The following is a 16,863-nucleotide window of genomic DNA, read 5'->3' as shown; positions in this document are numbered from 1 at the left end:
GCTGCTCACTGAGCTGTAATTTTGTTGTTTGTGATCACGCAGTCCACGTGCGAGTCGACGGTTAAGCGTGCGAGCTTGCTCAGCGACATGCACTTCAGGAGCATCCGCACGAAGCTGCTGCTGTTGGCGCGCAACCAGGAGGCCACCAAGCAGCTGGAGGTGATGAGGGGAGGTGTCTGCTGCAGCTTGGGGGGGGTTTGCAAAACACGCGGGGGCTGGTGGGCACTGCCCACCCTGTTGTAGTGAATAATGGTCAATACGCTGGACTTTCAATCGAGAGGCCACCAGTTCGATTTGATCTGCTATCTGCGCAGCAGTTGATGCGATAAGTCACGTTCCTTAAATCCCTCCCGTCTTCGTCCACCCAGTAGTGTAGATGGATACACCATTGTCGATGTGTGGTGGGGTAAAGTGTGGGTATTTACACCTCTTCCAAGACGTCTCACCGGCTTGGGCCACTCACCACTGTGTATAAGTATCCCTCGTAGTGCGGGGGGCGGGGGGGGTCGTTACTTCAGCGGCCGAGTGAGCGAGCGATTTGCAGGGGCTGGACCTTCACCCGAACGGTGTGTGTGTGCGCGCGTGTGCGTGTTTGCACACTCCAGACGACGCGACAGCTGGCGGCGGCATTCCGCGAGGAGTTTTCGGTGCGCGACGATCTCATCGGCCTGGCGATCGGCGCGCACGGCGCCAACATCCAGGCGGCTCGCCGTGTGCCCGGCGTTTCGGCCATCGAGCTCGACGAGGAGGGCGGAGCCTTCCGCATCTTCGGCGAGGTGCGGCACTTGCGGCGTGACTGGGAAGGGGGGGGGGTGGGTGGAGTGGAAAAATAAGAGGAAAATAAGATCGATGATATGTATAAATATCTACAGTGAGGGAAAAAAGGATTTGATCCCCTGCTGATTTTGTACGTTTGCCCACTGACAAAGATATGATCAGTCTATAATTTTAATGGTAGGTTTATTTTAACAGTGAGAGACAGAATAACAACAACAAAATCCGGAAAAAGGCATGTCAAAAATGTTATAAATTGATTTGCATTTTAATGAGGGAAATAAGTATTTGACCCCCTCTCAATCAGAAAGATTTCTGGCTCCCAGGTGTCTTTTATACAGGTAACGAGCTGAGATTAGGAGCACACTCTTAAAGGGAGTGCTCCTAATCTCAGCTTGTTACCTGTATTAAAGACACCTGTTCACAGAAGCAATCAATCAGATTCAAAACTCTCCACCTTGGCCAAGACCAAAGAGCTTTCCAAGGATGTCGGGGACAAGATTGTATACCTACACAAGGCTGGAATGGGCTACAAGACCATTGCCAAGCAGCTTGGTGAGAAGGTGACAACAGTTGGTGCGATTATTCACAAATGGAAGAAACACAAAAGAACTGTTAATCTCCCTCGGCCTGGGGCTCCATGCAAGATCTCACCTCGTGGAGTTGCAATGATCATGAGAACGGTGAGGAATCAGCCCAGAACTATATGGGAGGATCTTGTCAATGACCTCAAGGTAACTGGGATCATAGTCACCAAGAAAATAATTGGTAACATACTACGCCGTGAAGGACTGAAATCCTGCAGCGCCCGCAAGGTCCCCCTGCTCAAGAAAGCACATATACATGCCCGTCTGAAGTTTGCCAATGAACATCTGAATGATTCAGAGGACAACTGGTTGAAAGTGTTGTGGTCAGATGAGACCAAAATGGAGCTCTTTGGCATCAACTCAACTCGCCGTGTTTGGAGGAGGAGGAATGCTGCCTATGACCCCAAGAACACCATCCCCACCGTCAAACATGGAGGTGGAAACATTATGCTTTGGGGGTGTTTTTCTGCTAAGGGGGCAGGACAACTTCACCGCATCAAAGGGACGGTGGACGGGGCCATGTACCGTCAAAACTTGGGTGAGAACCTCCTTCCCTCAGCCAGGGCATTGAAAATGGATCGTGGATGGGTATTCCAGCATAACAATGACCCAAAACACACGGCCAAGGCAACAAAGGAGTGGCTCAAGAAGAAGCACATTAAGGTCTTGGAGTGGCCTAGCCAGTCTCCAGACCTGAATCCCATAGAAAATCTGTGGAGGGAGCTGAAGGTTCGAGTTGCCAAACATCAGCCTTGAAACCTTAATGACTTGGGGAAGATCTGCAAAGAGGGGTGGGACAAAATCCCTCCTGAGATGTGTGCAAACCTGGTGGCCAACTACAAGAAACGTCTGACCTCTGTGATTGCCAACAAGGGTTTTGCCACCAAGTACTCAGTCATGTTTTGCAGAGGGGTCAAATACTTATTTCCCTCATTAAAATGCAAATCAATTTATAACATTTTTGACATGCGTTTTTCCGTATTTTTTTGTTGCTATTCTGTCTCTCACTGTTAAAATAAACCTACCATTAAAATTATAGACTGATCATTTCTTCGTCAGTGGGCAAACGTACAAAATCAGCAGGGGATCAAATACTTTTTTCCCTCACTGTAGATATGAATAAGTACATAACAGCAAAAATATATTATACATGTGTACAAACTCAAATTAATCTATAGCCGTAAGTAAAATCCATGCACCAAAGGTGCTTGGTAGTGAGTGGCTCCATATGGTATTTAGACTTAAAACTTTCGTGACTGCAGGAATTCATATTCTTGGTTCTTTCGGTGAAGTCACGCGATCGAAACGTCGAGGTTTGTTTGCTTTTATTTGTAATTTAATTTCTTATTGTAATTTTATTTTTATTTTCTGTCTGCGTGACTTTACCGAAAGAACCAAGAATATAAAAAGTCTTCCCTGCCAATTTTTATTTTATCTGGAAAAAAAACAGCTGACCCATTGTAAATTATCATTGATTTGGGGGCAGTGTCTTTCCACTAAAAATAAAAAGTGAAAAGTTGGCCCAAGTGGTGATGAACGAACAATCAGATAACCAGGAATGTGCTTCAATGCCTTCACGTCTCGCAAGCTAAGCACGGTTGGGGAGGGGTGGGGGTGTATGTGGTGGACGATAGAGGGCAGTGCAGCAACATGCATTGTTGTACTGTTCTATGCTGCCAAGTCTGCACCCCCCCCATCACCATCCTGCGCTGACCCGTAGCGTGGTGAAGTATCGTCAAACGCCCCCCATGACACGCAGAGGCGTGGCGAAACCTTGATTGGATTTTAAAGTCCTTTTAAGAAATACACCATTCTTTATATCCACAGCGCAGGGTCATCTCTATCAAGTATGGAAATGTAACAATTATAATGTGCCACGTTGCTGATGATGATGATGATTGACGACGACGATGTACTGAGCGCACGATTCTCGCCCCGTCGTACCGCAGACCCCGGAGGCCGTGAGACAGGCGCGCAGTATGCTCGAGTTCACTGAGGACTCCGTGCAAGTTCCAAGGTTGTTTGTCGGTGAGAAACAATTGTTTATCTCCTGCGTCGCGTTAACCCAGCTCCCACGGATGCAACCGTTGCCGCTCAACGCTAGCGCTGTGGGTGCCAACAGGGGCGGCTGGTTTGGAATTAATCCCCGGGGCTTTTTCTCAAGAGCAGCGTTGAACCCGCATTGTTTTGGGGACAGCCTCCATGGCTCTTGCCAGGCACCGTCCACGTGCGTGCAGTGTCCCTCTAACCATGCCCGTTGCCCATTTTTATGACGGTGTCAAGGGTGTAGCCGTTAGACCTTCAGCGCGAAACACCGGCGGTGATGTCATGATTAGCTGGGCAGCGGTGGTTTTTTTTCGCACGCGGCCTGGAATCTCCGGTATCTTTGTAGGCAACGAGGGTTTGGTGGATCATCGTGCAAATGTTGCTAGGAGTTCGGAAACCCGAGTTCAATTCTTCGCCACAGCTATCATCGGTGACCATTGCAATCTGAATAGGTCCTGGGCCACTGCTTCACAAACCCCCCAACATACCGACCGAGTGATGTGTTTTAATAGAACCCCCATGGGAGCATAAAAGGACAGTACAATTGATTTTGCTGCGTGACCTCTGCTGCTCATCACAGTCATTAGTAGCTGGAAATAATAATGTTATCGGCATCTGAGCCTTTCCTGCAGTCTGCCGTAATATTTTTTTGTGAAAAGCCCCTGCCCGCAGAGCCCCGTTATTCGGTAAATTTTGTTTAACCGGCTACGCCTTTGCTGGTGAGACCATGTAAGGCTTACACTTTTTATATTAATTTGAACATGCTGTAATTGAACAGGCTGGTAGATTAAATGCCATTTTGCTTATGTAATTGACGTTGCCCTCCTATTTATATATCGCTTTTCTATTCATGTACATTTCCTATTTGATGTGCATGTGTGGACATTTTTAGCCCGGATGGTTTTGCGAGCCCACCCACGCACCCACCGACCCACCCAATGATGCACCCACCCACCCATGCACCAACGCACCCACCCACCAAAGCCACCCACCCACGCACGACGCACCCACCCACACACCGACCGACCTACCCACCCACCGATGCACCGATCCGCACACCGTCGAGTAATTTAAACGAACAACTTTTCGCGGCTGGATCGTGCTCCAGATTAACGTGACTTGTGTTTGGTCTTCTCTGTCAGGCAAGGTGATCGGTAAAAATGGCAAAGCAATCCAGGAGATCGTCGATAAATCCGGCGTTGTTCGGGTCAAGATTGAGGGCGATGACACCAAGAAGCATACGCGCGAAGAGGTGAGGCTCTCGTAGTGCCCCAAATGCTCTCTTGATGACACGGAGATTACGGGTAAAGACCCCCTGAATGATCCTGAGATGCTCTGAGGATCTCCCAAAGGTTCTTGTAATCTTCTCAAGGTTCCCCCACCGAACCTATCTTGGTTCTTGTGGTTCCGAAGAACCCTCCTCAAGCGTGTCGTGGAGCCGATAAGAATAGTTGCCCTGGAGATGATGTGGTTATGAAATAATGTGATGGTGATAACTGATACTGGTGGTGGTCATGCTGATAATTGACAGTTATTAACATGGCGCTTTGTGATTGTATTGAAGCAGCACTCTTGATTAGTGGTGGTGATCATGCTGTTGACTGTGGGTGGTGGTGGTGGTGGTGATGACAGTGCTGTTGATTGTGATATCAAAGACAGTACTGTTGTGATGATGGACCCTACTGTTGATTGCGGCGGTGATGGCAGTGGCGGAGGTTACGATGATGCTGGTGGCTGCGCCGACACAGCACCGAATTAGCTAATTCTTGTCTGCTGCTGCTGCCAACAGGGAATGGTGCCGTTTACCTTCGTTGGCACCAAGGAGAATTTAAGCAATGCACGCGTTCTGCTGGAGTATCACCTCTCTTATCTCAAGGTACCCGAGCACGCGACACGCGGGGATGGCTGCGCCAACACAACATCAAACAACGTCTCCAGCGGTCGTGTCGTGCACAGCTACCCAAGATTTTATTTCGCACGGTTCTCGGTTTTAGCCGGGATTCATTATCTCGGTGTAGGCGCGCGTACTCGCTCATCGCTGCACAAAGAGCAACGTGCTCACGGTGGTTACATAAGTTGATCAAGGCCAGCTCCCAGATTATTTGTCAGCACGAGGGCGAAACTGTCTGCTTGCTGAAGCGGTGGAGGGAGGGGTGCAATGTAGATGTTGTGTGAGATGGACCCTTCAATGTATGAATGTACTTTGAACTTATTTCGCACTGTACATAGCCAACCGTGCTAATCGGAGGTGCGGGGAAGGATAAAAAACTTAAGCACATAAAGCAGCGTCAAAGAAATGAGCTTTCATTCCAGATTTAAAAGTGGATAGCCTCTAGTGGCTTCCTAATATCGGAAGGAAGAGCGTTCCAGATGGCCGCAGAAGCGTGTTTGAAAGCGCGCACGATACAGTGACCGTCTTTGTTTGATGGCTAGCCAAAAGCCGCTGCTATGAGGCTGCATGATGATCTGCGCCTTGACGAGATCAGCAAGGTATTTTGGTTCGTTTGTGTCAAGCGCTTTGTGAGTAATGAGTGTGACCTTATAAAGGATGGTGTCTCTACCCTGTACCCAACTTAGACGTTCAACATCGTGCCGTGTGACTCTGCTGTCCGTAGAATTGATATAATGAGAAACTTGACCGTTTTAATTAAGGTCCTCCTGAAAAACAAAGTGAGGTTCATTGTACAATGGTGGTGTTTATTATGCTGAATACGAAGAGTAAACATTAAATATGTATTTAAGTCGCAAGCATGATAATGCAGTATATTACAAAATATGTACTTTCTGAAGTAGAGACACAAATGTACAGCCCTTTATCATTCCACTGCTGGATGAAGGTCTCCTTACGCCATGTCGGTTATGGGGGGTTGTTTGACTATATCTCACCATGCTGTACGTTAAATCTCAAAGGTACATCTTACAGCCCTTGGATATCCCCACGATAGGTCGTACAATTAGAAACATTTTAACTTTCTTCGAACTATACATTTCTCTCGTCAACATTAACACTGCACCATCGGGGCCGTTTTTAATAGCGACGGGAGCTAAATAAAAGCCACCGAAATTCCTCAAAAGCGCTTGGCAGTCAAAGGACGGGGAGGGAGGGAGGGAAGGAGGCGAGTATATCTTGCACCCACGATACATTTTCAACCGATTCAGCGAAGCGGGTGCCCCCTGAGCCATGTGATTCTGAAAATAGCCCCAGCACCCACCACCTGTCGTTGAGGCCTGTGTCTCGTCCGTCACAGTCTCGGCAGAGGCCGGGCGACCACGTGTCGTAGTCTCTCGCCGCACGAGGCTGCCCCGCCGCAAGCCTGCGCAGTTGGGCTACGTAAACGTACACGCCTCGTTCCTTCGCTCGCTCGTCCGTCCATTTCAGTCGTTTAGGACTCGATGCGTGCGTCAGATCACGTGCGCAAAGAATTGATTATTTTATGGTGGGGTGTGGGTGGGAGCCGGTGAGTGCGGTGGTTAGCGCACTGCAGCCTCGGTTTGATTCCCAGCAGCAGTAGCAGCAGCTGACTTCATTGGCGAGTGGTAATATGAACTGGTCCTGAGCGCATAGCCTGTTTCACCAAACCGGCGTGGTGAGATATGGTCCATTGTTCCCCATGTGGTGACACGGTGTAGAGAGAGGCCTGGAGTGTGTACAAGGGTTGCTTGTTATTAATAGTATTCTGTGGCATGGTAATGGACAGTGAATGTGGTTGAGATGCTCTTTCCCTGCTTGGCCAATGTGTGGACCTTTTGGTTTGGCTGACGATGTTTATGTCAGTGGTATTTAATTGGGTTCACATGACCTCTAGCAGCTGCTAGAATATGTTATCTTCACTGTAAAGTTATAAAGGCGACTTGGACTAGCATCAAATCTCGATCCGGAAACTCAGCAATTCCTGAAATCCCGTTGGGGTGAATCGTTACAAATATGAAATTTGCTCTCAATGTAACTCCGTAGATCTATTTAATGTTTCCTCGAGCTTGATTTTGTAATTGTACCACGATCAGTCGAACAAATATTCTGCCCCGAGCCGACTTGCACGACAGGAAATTTAGAATTTAACTTTGATGTATATTTGTGCAATACCTTTGTGTTCTTTTTAATTTGACACTGTTCTTTTTGCGCCGATTTCTATTTGCGTCATTCCTGTGCTTTATTTTGTTTGTTTTTGCACTTTGTCATTTTGGCGACCCAAGTCACCGCTTCAAATGAGACTCCGATCCTCATCTCTTATGTTCTCACCCGGTTAAAACAAAACAAACATGATACACACACGATACACTTGCTCACAGATCGTTTGTCTCACAACGGCTTAAGCTATGGCTCGCGTTGACTTTATGCCCTCTTTGCAGCGGTGTTAAATTTGACACTGGTCATTTCGACTGCTAATACTTTCATGTGCACCTCAGGAAATTAAAGTGTAAAGTAGATTACAGCGCCAGGAATCTGCGAGTTAAGCGCCTCGCCTTAGCGTGGCCAGTGGGGGGCGTGGGAATCCACAGATGTAGCGGATTAGACCCGTTCAGAAATCCCACATTTGGGGGCCTTCCACTTTCTACTGCGTGTAGGGGATATTGTGTGTACGCGCCGCGCTACACACCCGACGCCTCCCGGGCTCAATTCCCCCGCTCACGGCCAACATCGGTGACGAATATCTAAACCGGTCCCAGGCCTCCCCTGAGACTTGGCATATGGTGCGGCCTTGAGTGGTGCTCGCAAGCAGCACACTTGCCCTAACAGTCTGCTGAAGGCCATATAGGGGGGGGGGACATTTGTCTTTGTAGCATATATTGGCATGAAAAATGTACAACGGTGACGCTGTACCAAAGTAATCAATTGCATACGTTTGTGTATTCTTTTTCAGTTTGATCTTGAGTATTGCTATTGCCGGTGAATTCTTAATGTGTTTGGTCTAGATTCTTTCTGAGATCAGCCGAATGTAAATGAATGAATGGTATAGATTTATTGTTGTTTTTCTCTCCAGTTTTCTTTCACTTTCATTCCATCTCAGACCATTAGTCAATCCTCTTCATGCTCTTTAAAAATCCTCTTTGTTATTTGTTTCCACTGTGAGGCCCTACTCCTGCGATTGAAGTGGGAACGTCGCATCGCTGCTATTCACATTCGTGACCAACGGCTTTCTTATAACTCTCCCTTTTTTAACTATTATACGCTCATAACCGATGAAATCTGCTCGTGTGCGCGGGTACAAGATCGGATTGTGATGTCGCGGGACGGTGCGAGATGGCAACGGAAGGCGGAGGCCTCTCGCCCAGCTGTGGGATATATTACCGCCACCGATGGCGACAACGATTTATCGTCGATTGCGCGAGCGTTGTCGGCCTCACGTCTGCGTCTTGCCCCGCGTCTCGCCATGCGCAGGAGGTGGAGGAGCTGCGTATGGAGCGGCTGCAGATCGACGAGCAGCTCCGTCAGATCGGGCTGGGCTCTCGCTCGGCGCTGCTGGGCGGCCGTCCCGGCGAACGCGAGCGGCCCGACGCCCCCACCGGGCCCGCTGCCGCCGCTGATGACTCAACACCACCGGGGGGCCCGACACGCGGGGGTCGCTCATACCTGGGCCGCGGGCGCGGCAGAAGGGCCTACAACTCGGGATACGGTGAGGACGCCCAAGCGCTTGTGTGGCTTCCATGCGTTTCAAACCCGAGGTTGAAACGTTTCGTGCGTCAGTATTGTCCATTCCTCTGTAAGCGGGGTAGCTCATTCACTGTCCTAGAGACGATCCAGCACGAACAAAACTTCGGTTGTGTACGTAGCTTGAACTTGCCTCGCACCGCACGCAGCCAACCGCGTGGACGGACAACAAACGAAACACAAAAAGCCGTTCTAAAGAAATGCGTTTTCAATCTAGATTTATAAAGTTGATTTGTCAAAGGGTTTATCCGCAAGAGCCCATGCCGAGCAGAGCCAATATCCGAGCACAGTTGTGTCATCGCGGACTGTGGGGAGTACAGCTTCCTGATGCCGATTGTGACATTGACGACAGTTACAGTGACAATGTTCTCTAATTGCTTGCCCCGTCCCATCCCCCTCCCACCGCGACCGCCGCTTTGTCAAAAGGAACCAACTCCGAGCACTCGAACGCGTCCGAGACGGAGTCGGAGAGACGGGACGAGCCGCGAGGCCGCGGGGGCCCCGCCCGCGGCAGGGGCAGCACCCCCACGGCGCGAGGTGGGGCGGCAAGGGGAGCCGCCTTTGCCCAAGGTACGCGGCACTCGCTAGTCAACGTGGGCACGGGGGGAGTCCGCGCGGTTGCGGCTTCCGTTGGTTGGGAGAAGCCGATGAGATCAAAACGGTGCCTGGACGGTGGAGGGCAGAGCTGCCTCGAGGCTGCCTGTCGCTCTCGCGCAATGCGGTTTTTATAAAGGATTATTGAGGTTAACAGAAATTTGACCAAATTCAACCACCGAGAATTAAACGTTGGGGTTCGACTCCTTTACGAGATCCCAGAGGTAGCTCTGTGATAGCCGCTTCCATGGTCCTGTCTCAGTCATGGATATAACACTTGTGAATATTTATTTTTAAAGGTTGTATCTTTTAGAGCAACAAAAAAAAAAAAACCTTTCAGCCTGCCCTTAGGACGGTCGGCCTCCTGGCTCGTGCGCGACTAGCTCGCTGGCGCCGCGTCGCGGTTGCGCGAATTCACGCACGCACGCGCACACACCCTACCCTCGCCCCCGCCACGCTTAGGGGGAAAGGAGATGGCGGGCGCCAACTCGCTGGGATTCGCCGAGGACGCGGAGCGGGCGGGCGACACGGACGGCAGCGACGCGTGGCCCCGGCCGCGGCGGAAGCAGTCGCGCAGGCGGCGCACGGACGAGGACGCCGTGGTCATCGACTCGGTCAGCGAGTCCGACACCACCTCGGTCAACGGCAACGGTGAGCGTCTCTTTCAGGCTCGGCAAACGCGGTGCGATCTGAAAGACCGCTGAACGTATTTAAAGTCGCGGCGTTCAGTTTTACCGTTGCTCGGTGGCAAAATGGTTCAGGAGCTCGATGGCAGTATCGCGAGGTCTGCCGCTGGCAACGACGAGAGTGCTTCAGGAGAGAAGAGAGTCTGTTGTTTTGCCGTTCCTTCTCCTCAATGGGAGGAGCGCAAATGATAGTGGTTTTTACTCTGCTCCGGTTGCATGGTCACAATCGCACTGCTGCGGCTTGTCTGTAAAGTTACATCGCTATATTGTTTCCAACGAGGTTTTGGAGACGTGCAAGAATGCGTCAGTTCTTCTATTAAAATCGCAGGAGGATATTTATTTTTTTAATTTGTGCTAAACGATCGAGCAAATGTTTACGCGTCGACGAAGGGCGCATGCAAATCTTCACCGACGGCACAGCAGTCTTGAGATCACAGAGTCAACGCAAAAAATAAGATGCTCGCTTCTATGTACCATAGGCCAGCTATCTGTTAACAGCACGCGGCCTAATATTTCCAAAACAAAGACCTTTAACTCAAAATAGTTGTAGCCTGACCCATTCATGCGTTATAAACGCTGTCACTTAACGACCAACACGTGGCCACCGAGCGGACAGGGAGGAGGAGGGAGGGAGGTATGGCACAGGGGGCTGAGCCCATTGAGTCCCATTAAACACAGAGGGGACCAACGGGCCACCGTTCTATGGCCATTCCTGGGCCTGCGAGAAGGGCATCCTTTCATTGGCCATGGAAGCAAGGCACGTGATCTGTCGAGGGTGTAAACGGCGGCGGTGAGAGGTTTGCCCGACCGCGTTCACGACCTCCAGACGAGGGAGAGGAGCCGTCACGGAACAAGAGACGCAACAGGAGCACTCGCCGGAGAATGCCTGGGCCCAGCTCGCCGAGCCAGGAGAGGCAGCCAGGTAGTCGGGGGGGGGGGGGGGGTGGGAGAGATGCCGCAGACGCTGCGTGCGTGCATGCTAACCCAACTCGGTGTACCCGGCATTTCCGATCCCCCTTTACACTGCCGCGATCAAAATCTCACTTCATGTACGGTTACGCGGCACCACCGTACAGACTCGCAAGTTCAACTCCGGCGGGCACGCGGTTTTGTTATTTGAGAAGTGATTTGTTTATTTGACTGGCGACCACAAATGAGGGACAGAGGCAGACACGCGACTGACACTGCCCATCGCCTCCTGGGTTGGCCACACCTCTTTCACCGTGGCGGAGGGATCTGCCATAACAAACTGAGCCGCTTCAGTAATTGGAGGATCTGTATGGCTTACAAATATTCATTGTACATTATCAATGGGCATTGCGGGTCAAATAAATTATTATGGAAGCATGCTGTCCTTCCACATATACATATAAAGATAACATTTTTAGTGTTGTGTTTCTGGAACAATATTGTCCAGCAGCATTTGCTTATGCAGGAAAATCCCGAACTGGTTTCGACTTTCTGAGTCTCATCAGGAGGGACGGGCTTGCTAAAGCAATGCTGCTTGGCTGATGGATGTTCCATGCAGAAACAAAAGAATGCGTGGTCATCGTTTCCGCTAGATGAGAAGGCAGGAAGGGTAAATGTGGGCCAGGAACACAGTAATTCCTATTCTTGGTTCTTTCGGTAAAGTCACGTAGAAGGGGAATAGTATTAGAACCAAGAATATGAATCCCTGCAGTCACGAAAGCTTTAAATCGAAACAGTAATTCCTCATTTAACGCGGTAGCAGATGCGTTCCTGAAAAGTACTGCATTTAGCGAAAACCGCATTTGGCGAAAACAATTTCCCCACAAATAATGTAAAGATAAAGTTTTGCCGAGATACGATGTACTACACACGAACAGTAAGGTGGTGAGACAGAGAACTGGGGTACGTTGCCACGTACTGTATCACTCCGCTCAGCCACGCAGCTCAAGAAAGTAGTTGGTCGTTCTACTGCTCAAAAACTGCGTGATGACGGGGTGTGCGCATTCCGCGTTGTGCGAAGTGTTCCCGAATGGAAGAACTGCGTTATAGCGACAACGCTTTGTAGTGTAAACACCACGCATTCAGCGAGGACCTCCTGTACTGGTGTCCAGCCGGACCCCAACTCTTGTCACTTTACAAATCTCGTTGCGTTTCCTACGGTTAGCTTCAGGTGTGACCCCCCCTGTTGAGAACTCTTTCACTTAAACCCACATGGTGAACTTGAAACAGGGAGACACAAACGTTAACTTTATCGAGGTGGTTTTAAGCTGTTCATTTGGTTAAATGCTTGTGTGTGCCGTGTTCACGTACTAACTTTTTTGAGTGTGATAATGGCATGTTGTTGTGAAAGCGGCATGTTGTTGACCATAATAACATTAGTTTGCCCTAGAACGTGGAATTTTCAAGATGTCTTTTGCAGGAGAATCTTGCTTGGAATGTTTGGCTAGATTAGTCGGATTAAATTTAAAATAATATTTGAGTGGCATTTTTTTTTGGTTGTGCGCACTTGCTGAGCACAGGCCCCAAGGCCAAAAACCACCCAAACGGCCAGCAATAAACAGCACAGTCAAAAGCTGTGTAACGGGTAAGAGACGATGAGATAGAATTCCAAAGTGGCAGCAGTACCGGCGGGGAAGGTGAGAGACGTGTTTGTGACCTGCAAATGTGGTCGCACTCAATAAAATTTGTTGTCCTTCCACCACACCTCAGATTAGCACGGTTGGCTTCCCTACGGTGCGAAAGAAGTTCAACATACAAGGGTGGATATGAGTAGAGGTCAAATTCTGGTATCCGCTACCCTCTAATCCCCAACGCAATTCATTTGTACAGTGGTGAAGTTGGTCCAATCGTAAATGACAAGGGTGCTGTCCTTTCGGTGGCGTCACATCAGCAAGCCTTGGCTAGCCTTTCGCACCTCTGATTGGCCGCGGTTGGCTACGTACGGCGCGAAAGAAGTTCAACATGCATGTTGGCCACGGAGCGCGTCAGCCTTGACACGAGCGCCGCAACGATGCCGCCATTCGTTAGCGACGGTTGACGGGACGACACGGCTGCGCTGTTGTGGTCGCGCGTCGAACGTTAACACGTGCGGGCACGCGCATGTGTGTGTCCGTGTGATGTGTTGAAGTAGTTTGCTGACGGGCGACTCCGTCGTTTGAATAACAACAAACGCTTGTTGCAGGGCGGTTGGTGGAGCGCTGCGAGGAGGTGCATGCCGTTTGAGCGCTACTGCCGCTGTGCCGTAATTGCGCGTGTTCTCATAAACGTTGCACTGTTGTTGTAATGGTGCAAGGACTTCTCCGTTTCTGGTTTCAGATCTTAAAATGTATATATATAGATTTGCCGACTTTACACTTCAGTTACAATACCCACGGCGTAATTATTATCTTTGAATTTGACTAAGTAAATATTTTTTGGATAGGCTGAATTTTTGTTAAAAATTACTGTGTCCGTCTGCTTGCTGTGCTACTCTTACGCATTGATACGCGTCGATCTTTAAACCTTGCGATTCACGCATCGAATCGCGTTTACGTCGCATTTAATGGCTGAACGTCACCTCTGCAGCCACGAGGTGGCGCTGCTACATTCACCAGGGCTATTAAAAAAAACCTGCTATATTAAATTTAATTGCAACCCTCAATGTGGAGACAAGTTATCGTCACCTCTCCCGCGGGTGGAGAAACGTGACAATCCCATCCCTAACATTCGCACACTTTACACGGGCGCTTACAAAAAAGTTACAAATCAGCTATACCACTGTACGGGGGGGGGGGGTTTAAGTGCATAATTAGTGCAGAGTTTTGTTGGGGGCAAAGGGCGTGCGACATTTAGGTGTGACCCTTGGGTCAGTTGTGTGACTCGGCGCAGGATCTTTTGTGCCCCGGCATGGTCTGAATCCCACGAGTACTGTCTAAATGTTGTTGTGTTTTTCACCACCTCCCTCCCCCCGTGCAGTTACTGTGGCAGATTTCATTTCAAGGGCCGAGTCTCAGAGCAGACAGTTGCCAACACCCGCTGATTCTGGGAAGACCCCTAACGCACAGGTGAGTTCTCATTCATTGCCCAAAGCTGTGGGTGGATGAATCCTCACGGTCAGAATTGGCCAGGTGGTTCACATTTTGATTTAAAGAATTACTAATCTACAACTCATTACTAATCATAACCAATGACTGATTACTAATCGATTATATAATTACATTACCCCCCCCCCTCCGCCTCTAATCACTGCACCTGATGAGTTAAGTGATGACGTCACCCTGCTGCTCTATATAAAACCGGGAGCAAGCGAGGGCTTTATCATTCTGGCGAATTGCCCGATGATGCTGGAAGTATTTACCAGCGAAACGTCGTACTCAAACTGTAAATGTGGATTAACTCTTCAACACACCGGTGGGCTGAAGTAGTGAATTATTTGTCTTTTGTCAACGTGACACTTTTTTTTTTGCTGATGGGCCGTGTCGGGTGGTGGAGGGTTACGACACATTTATAAATAAACGCGATCTAACCCAAAAAACCTTTATTATGAATATTATTGGTCGCGAAAGCCTACGTGTTAAACTGGTTCATAGAGGTTCATATAATGGCTTTTGTTAAAACAGTGGCGTGTGAGAATTACAACAGGGAAAAACAAAAACATGCATAACAGCATTCTTTTTATCCAGCTCGTATCATTTGGTATTATTGTTGAGATTTTGTATGCAAATTGTGCGGTTTTGTGTAATGAAGTCATGTGGCCTAAAGGATGTAATCGTACAAAATAATGAACCCGGCGACCTGAGTTCGCTTCCCGGCCATGGCTGACATCGCTCGTGAATGATTCCAGAACCTGTCCCTATCGCCTCTCTTCACGAACCCGCACAGACCAGCGTGGTGAAAGTATAGCAGTGCCACAGTGGAGAGATGTTATCTACCTCACCTGGTATACAAGAGGTGCTGCTTTCGATCCCGACCCCTGACACCTGCTGTTTTATTGGGAGTTTGCGTGTCGCTCTCCCCGTGGCCGCGTGGATCTTTCTCCGGGTCCCCCGGTTTTTCCCTTCACATTCAGAATCAACATCATGCGTTTATAGAGTATTTGGCCACTTGTTGAGCGACCGCTCAGTGGGCCTTACCTGGTGAAATTTTTTTTTTAAAAACGTTTTTAGATTGGTTTATAAAAATACGAGCAAACCCTGTAACGCGCTTTGGGAGAGAGGCTGTTACCCAGCAGTGCTCCCGAGTCTCAACGCGCGCGCTGCGTTGCCCCCGCTCAGGACCGCGGCGGCGCCATCGCCGCCGGCGTTGCCGAGCGCGGAGACGCTGCGCCAAAACCTCCCGGCGCCGCGGTGAACGGCGCCAGCAAGCAGCTGCAGCAAAGAGGATCCAGGGAGCGAGGGGCCAGGAGGGGAGACAAGTTGGAGGGGAAGGTTGATGCAGCTGCCCCAGCAGCAGCAGCAGCAGCGGCTGCGGCAGCCACCAAAACCGTGATGCTTAATGGCACCGACTAGAGGAGAGATACAGAGAGAAAAGAGAGAGAGAGATGAAACAAAAGATGACATTGTAATTCAAACCGTTGTTGCAGTTGTTTTTCACCCCTGAAATTTCCATCTTTGAGAAATGCAGTACGAAGGTGAACCCTGCAAGAAAAAAAACCGAGCCATTGGTTTTTAAGACGTGTCCGTTTTTTTGTACTTCTAAAAAAAAAAAAGTTGTTTTTTTAAATTGAAACAAGCAATCCACGTGAGGAGTGCCTTGTGGAGGAAAAAAAATAAGTATATAAGGAATTAATATACAGATGTATATTGTTAAGAAACTACTACTAATAAATTAACAAGTAGGGGGGATGTAGGCTGGCATTTCGGCGATGCTGCTTCGTTATGGGACGTGCGAAGAAATAAAAACAAAACCTTTGTCGCGGGGAAAAGTGACGCTCAAGAAGGACTTTGTAAAAAAAAAATGTGCTGTATGATGTTGCATGTTACATTTCTCATTCTATCCGGCACGGTGTTTTTGTTACCTTTCGGGGGGGGCGGCGGCGGCGGCGGCATGGACGGACGGACGGGGGGGGGCGGGGAACGCGGCCTCTTGTGGATGCTGAGATTGCGAACGACGACATTTTATGTGACAGTTGTAAAGCGAAAGGCCCGCGCACACGCACGGTCAAGTTGCAAGAGGAGGGTGGTACGCTGGAGAGAGAGTTTCGTGCGGGGCGGACTTGTTGCGGTTTTTTGCGCCAGGATTTTGTTTCGCACCCCCCCCTCCGCCCCCCCCCCCCCCCACTCTTTCTTAACGGGGGACGACGGAGGAAGAGAGGAGGACGGATCGCCCGCCGACTTTGCTGGTCTTCACCCGCCCCGGGTCGGAAGAGAGAGAGAGAGAGAGAGTCTCTCGTTGAGGTGTTGAGGTGGTCGGCCATGAAACGATGAGCTTATGGGGGAGTTCTGGTGGCACGTGGGGGGGGGGGGGGGTTAGCGCGTTGTAACAGTAAGAACGACGAGCATTGACGGGGAACGAACGAGAGCTTTGAAAATCGCGTGACGCGTGATTCTGTCCCTGACGTTTTGGTTTTTTTTTGTCA

At 49.6% G+C, this 16,863-nt stretch overlaps 1 protein-coding gene across 2 annotated transcripts in view; it reads left to right on the top strand.

The window, feature by feature from the left end:
- LOC116956327 (RNA-binding protein FXR1-like) overlaps positions 1-15,824 on the top strand; it is a 35,999-nt gene extending 20,175 nt beyond the window's left edge. The window contains exons 7-17 of one of the 2 annotated variants that reach the window (XM_032977858.2): positions 43-159; positions 606-776; positions 3,311-3,389; positions 4,550-4,659; positions 5,197-5,283; positions 8,788-9,022; positions 9,484-9,627; positions 10,114-10,302; positions 11,164-11,259; positions 14,262-14,350; positions 15,560-15,824. In XM_032977858.2, the coding sequence (XP_032833749.1) occupies positions 43-159; positions 606-776; positions 3,311-3,389; positions 4,550-4,659; positions 5,197-5,283; positions 8,788-9,022; positions 9,484-9,627; positions 10,114-10,302; positions 11,164-11,259; positions 14,262-14,350; positions 15,560-15,793 (1,551 nt within the window). In that variant the 3' untranslated portion in view covers positions 15,794-15,824. The remainder of the gene's footprint in view (positions 1-42; positions 160-605; positions 777-3,310; positions 3,390-4,549; positions 4,660-5,196; positions 5,284-8,787; positions 9,023-9,483; positions 9,628-10,113; positions 10,303-11,163; positions 11,260-14,261; positions 14,351-15,559) is intronic. The other variant, XM_032977859.2, reaches the window with a different exon arrangement.
- Positions 15,825-16,863: the final 1,039 nt, after the last annotated feature.

The sequence above is a fragment of the Petromyzon marinus genome, chromosome 64 (genome assembly GCF_048934315.1).
Source record: "Petromyzon marinus isolate PM22_M1 ecotype Great Lakes invasive population chromosome 64, UKy_Petmar_22M1.pri1.0, whole genome shotgun sequence".
NCBI classification, from domain to species: domain Eukaryota; kingdom Metazoa; phylum Chordata; class Hyperoartia; order Petromyzontiformes; family Petromyzontidae; genus Petromyzon; species Petromyzon marinus.
This window is presented reverse-complemented; position numbering and strand designations above follow the sequence as displayed.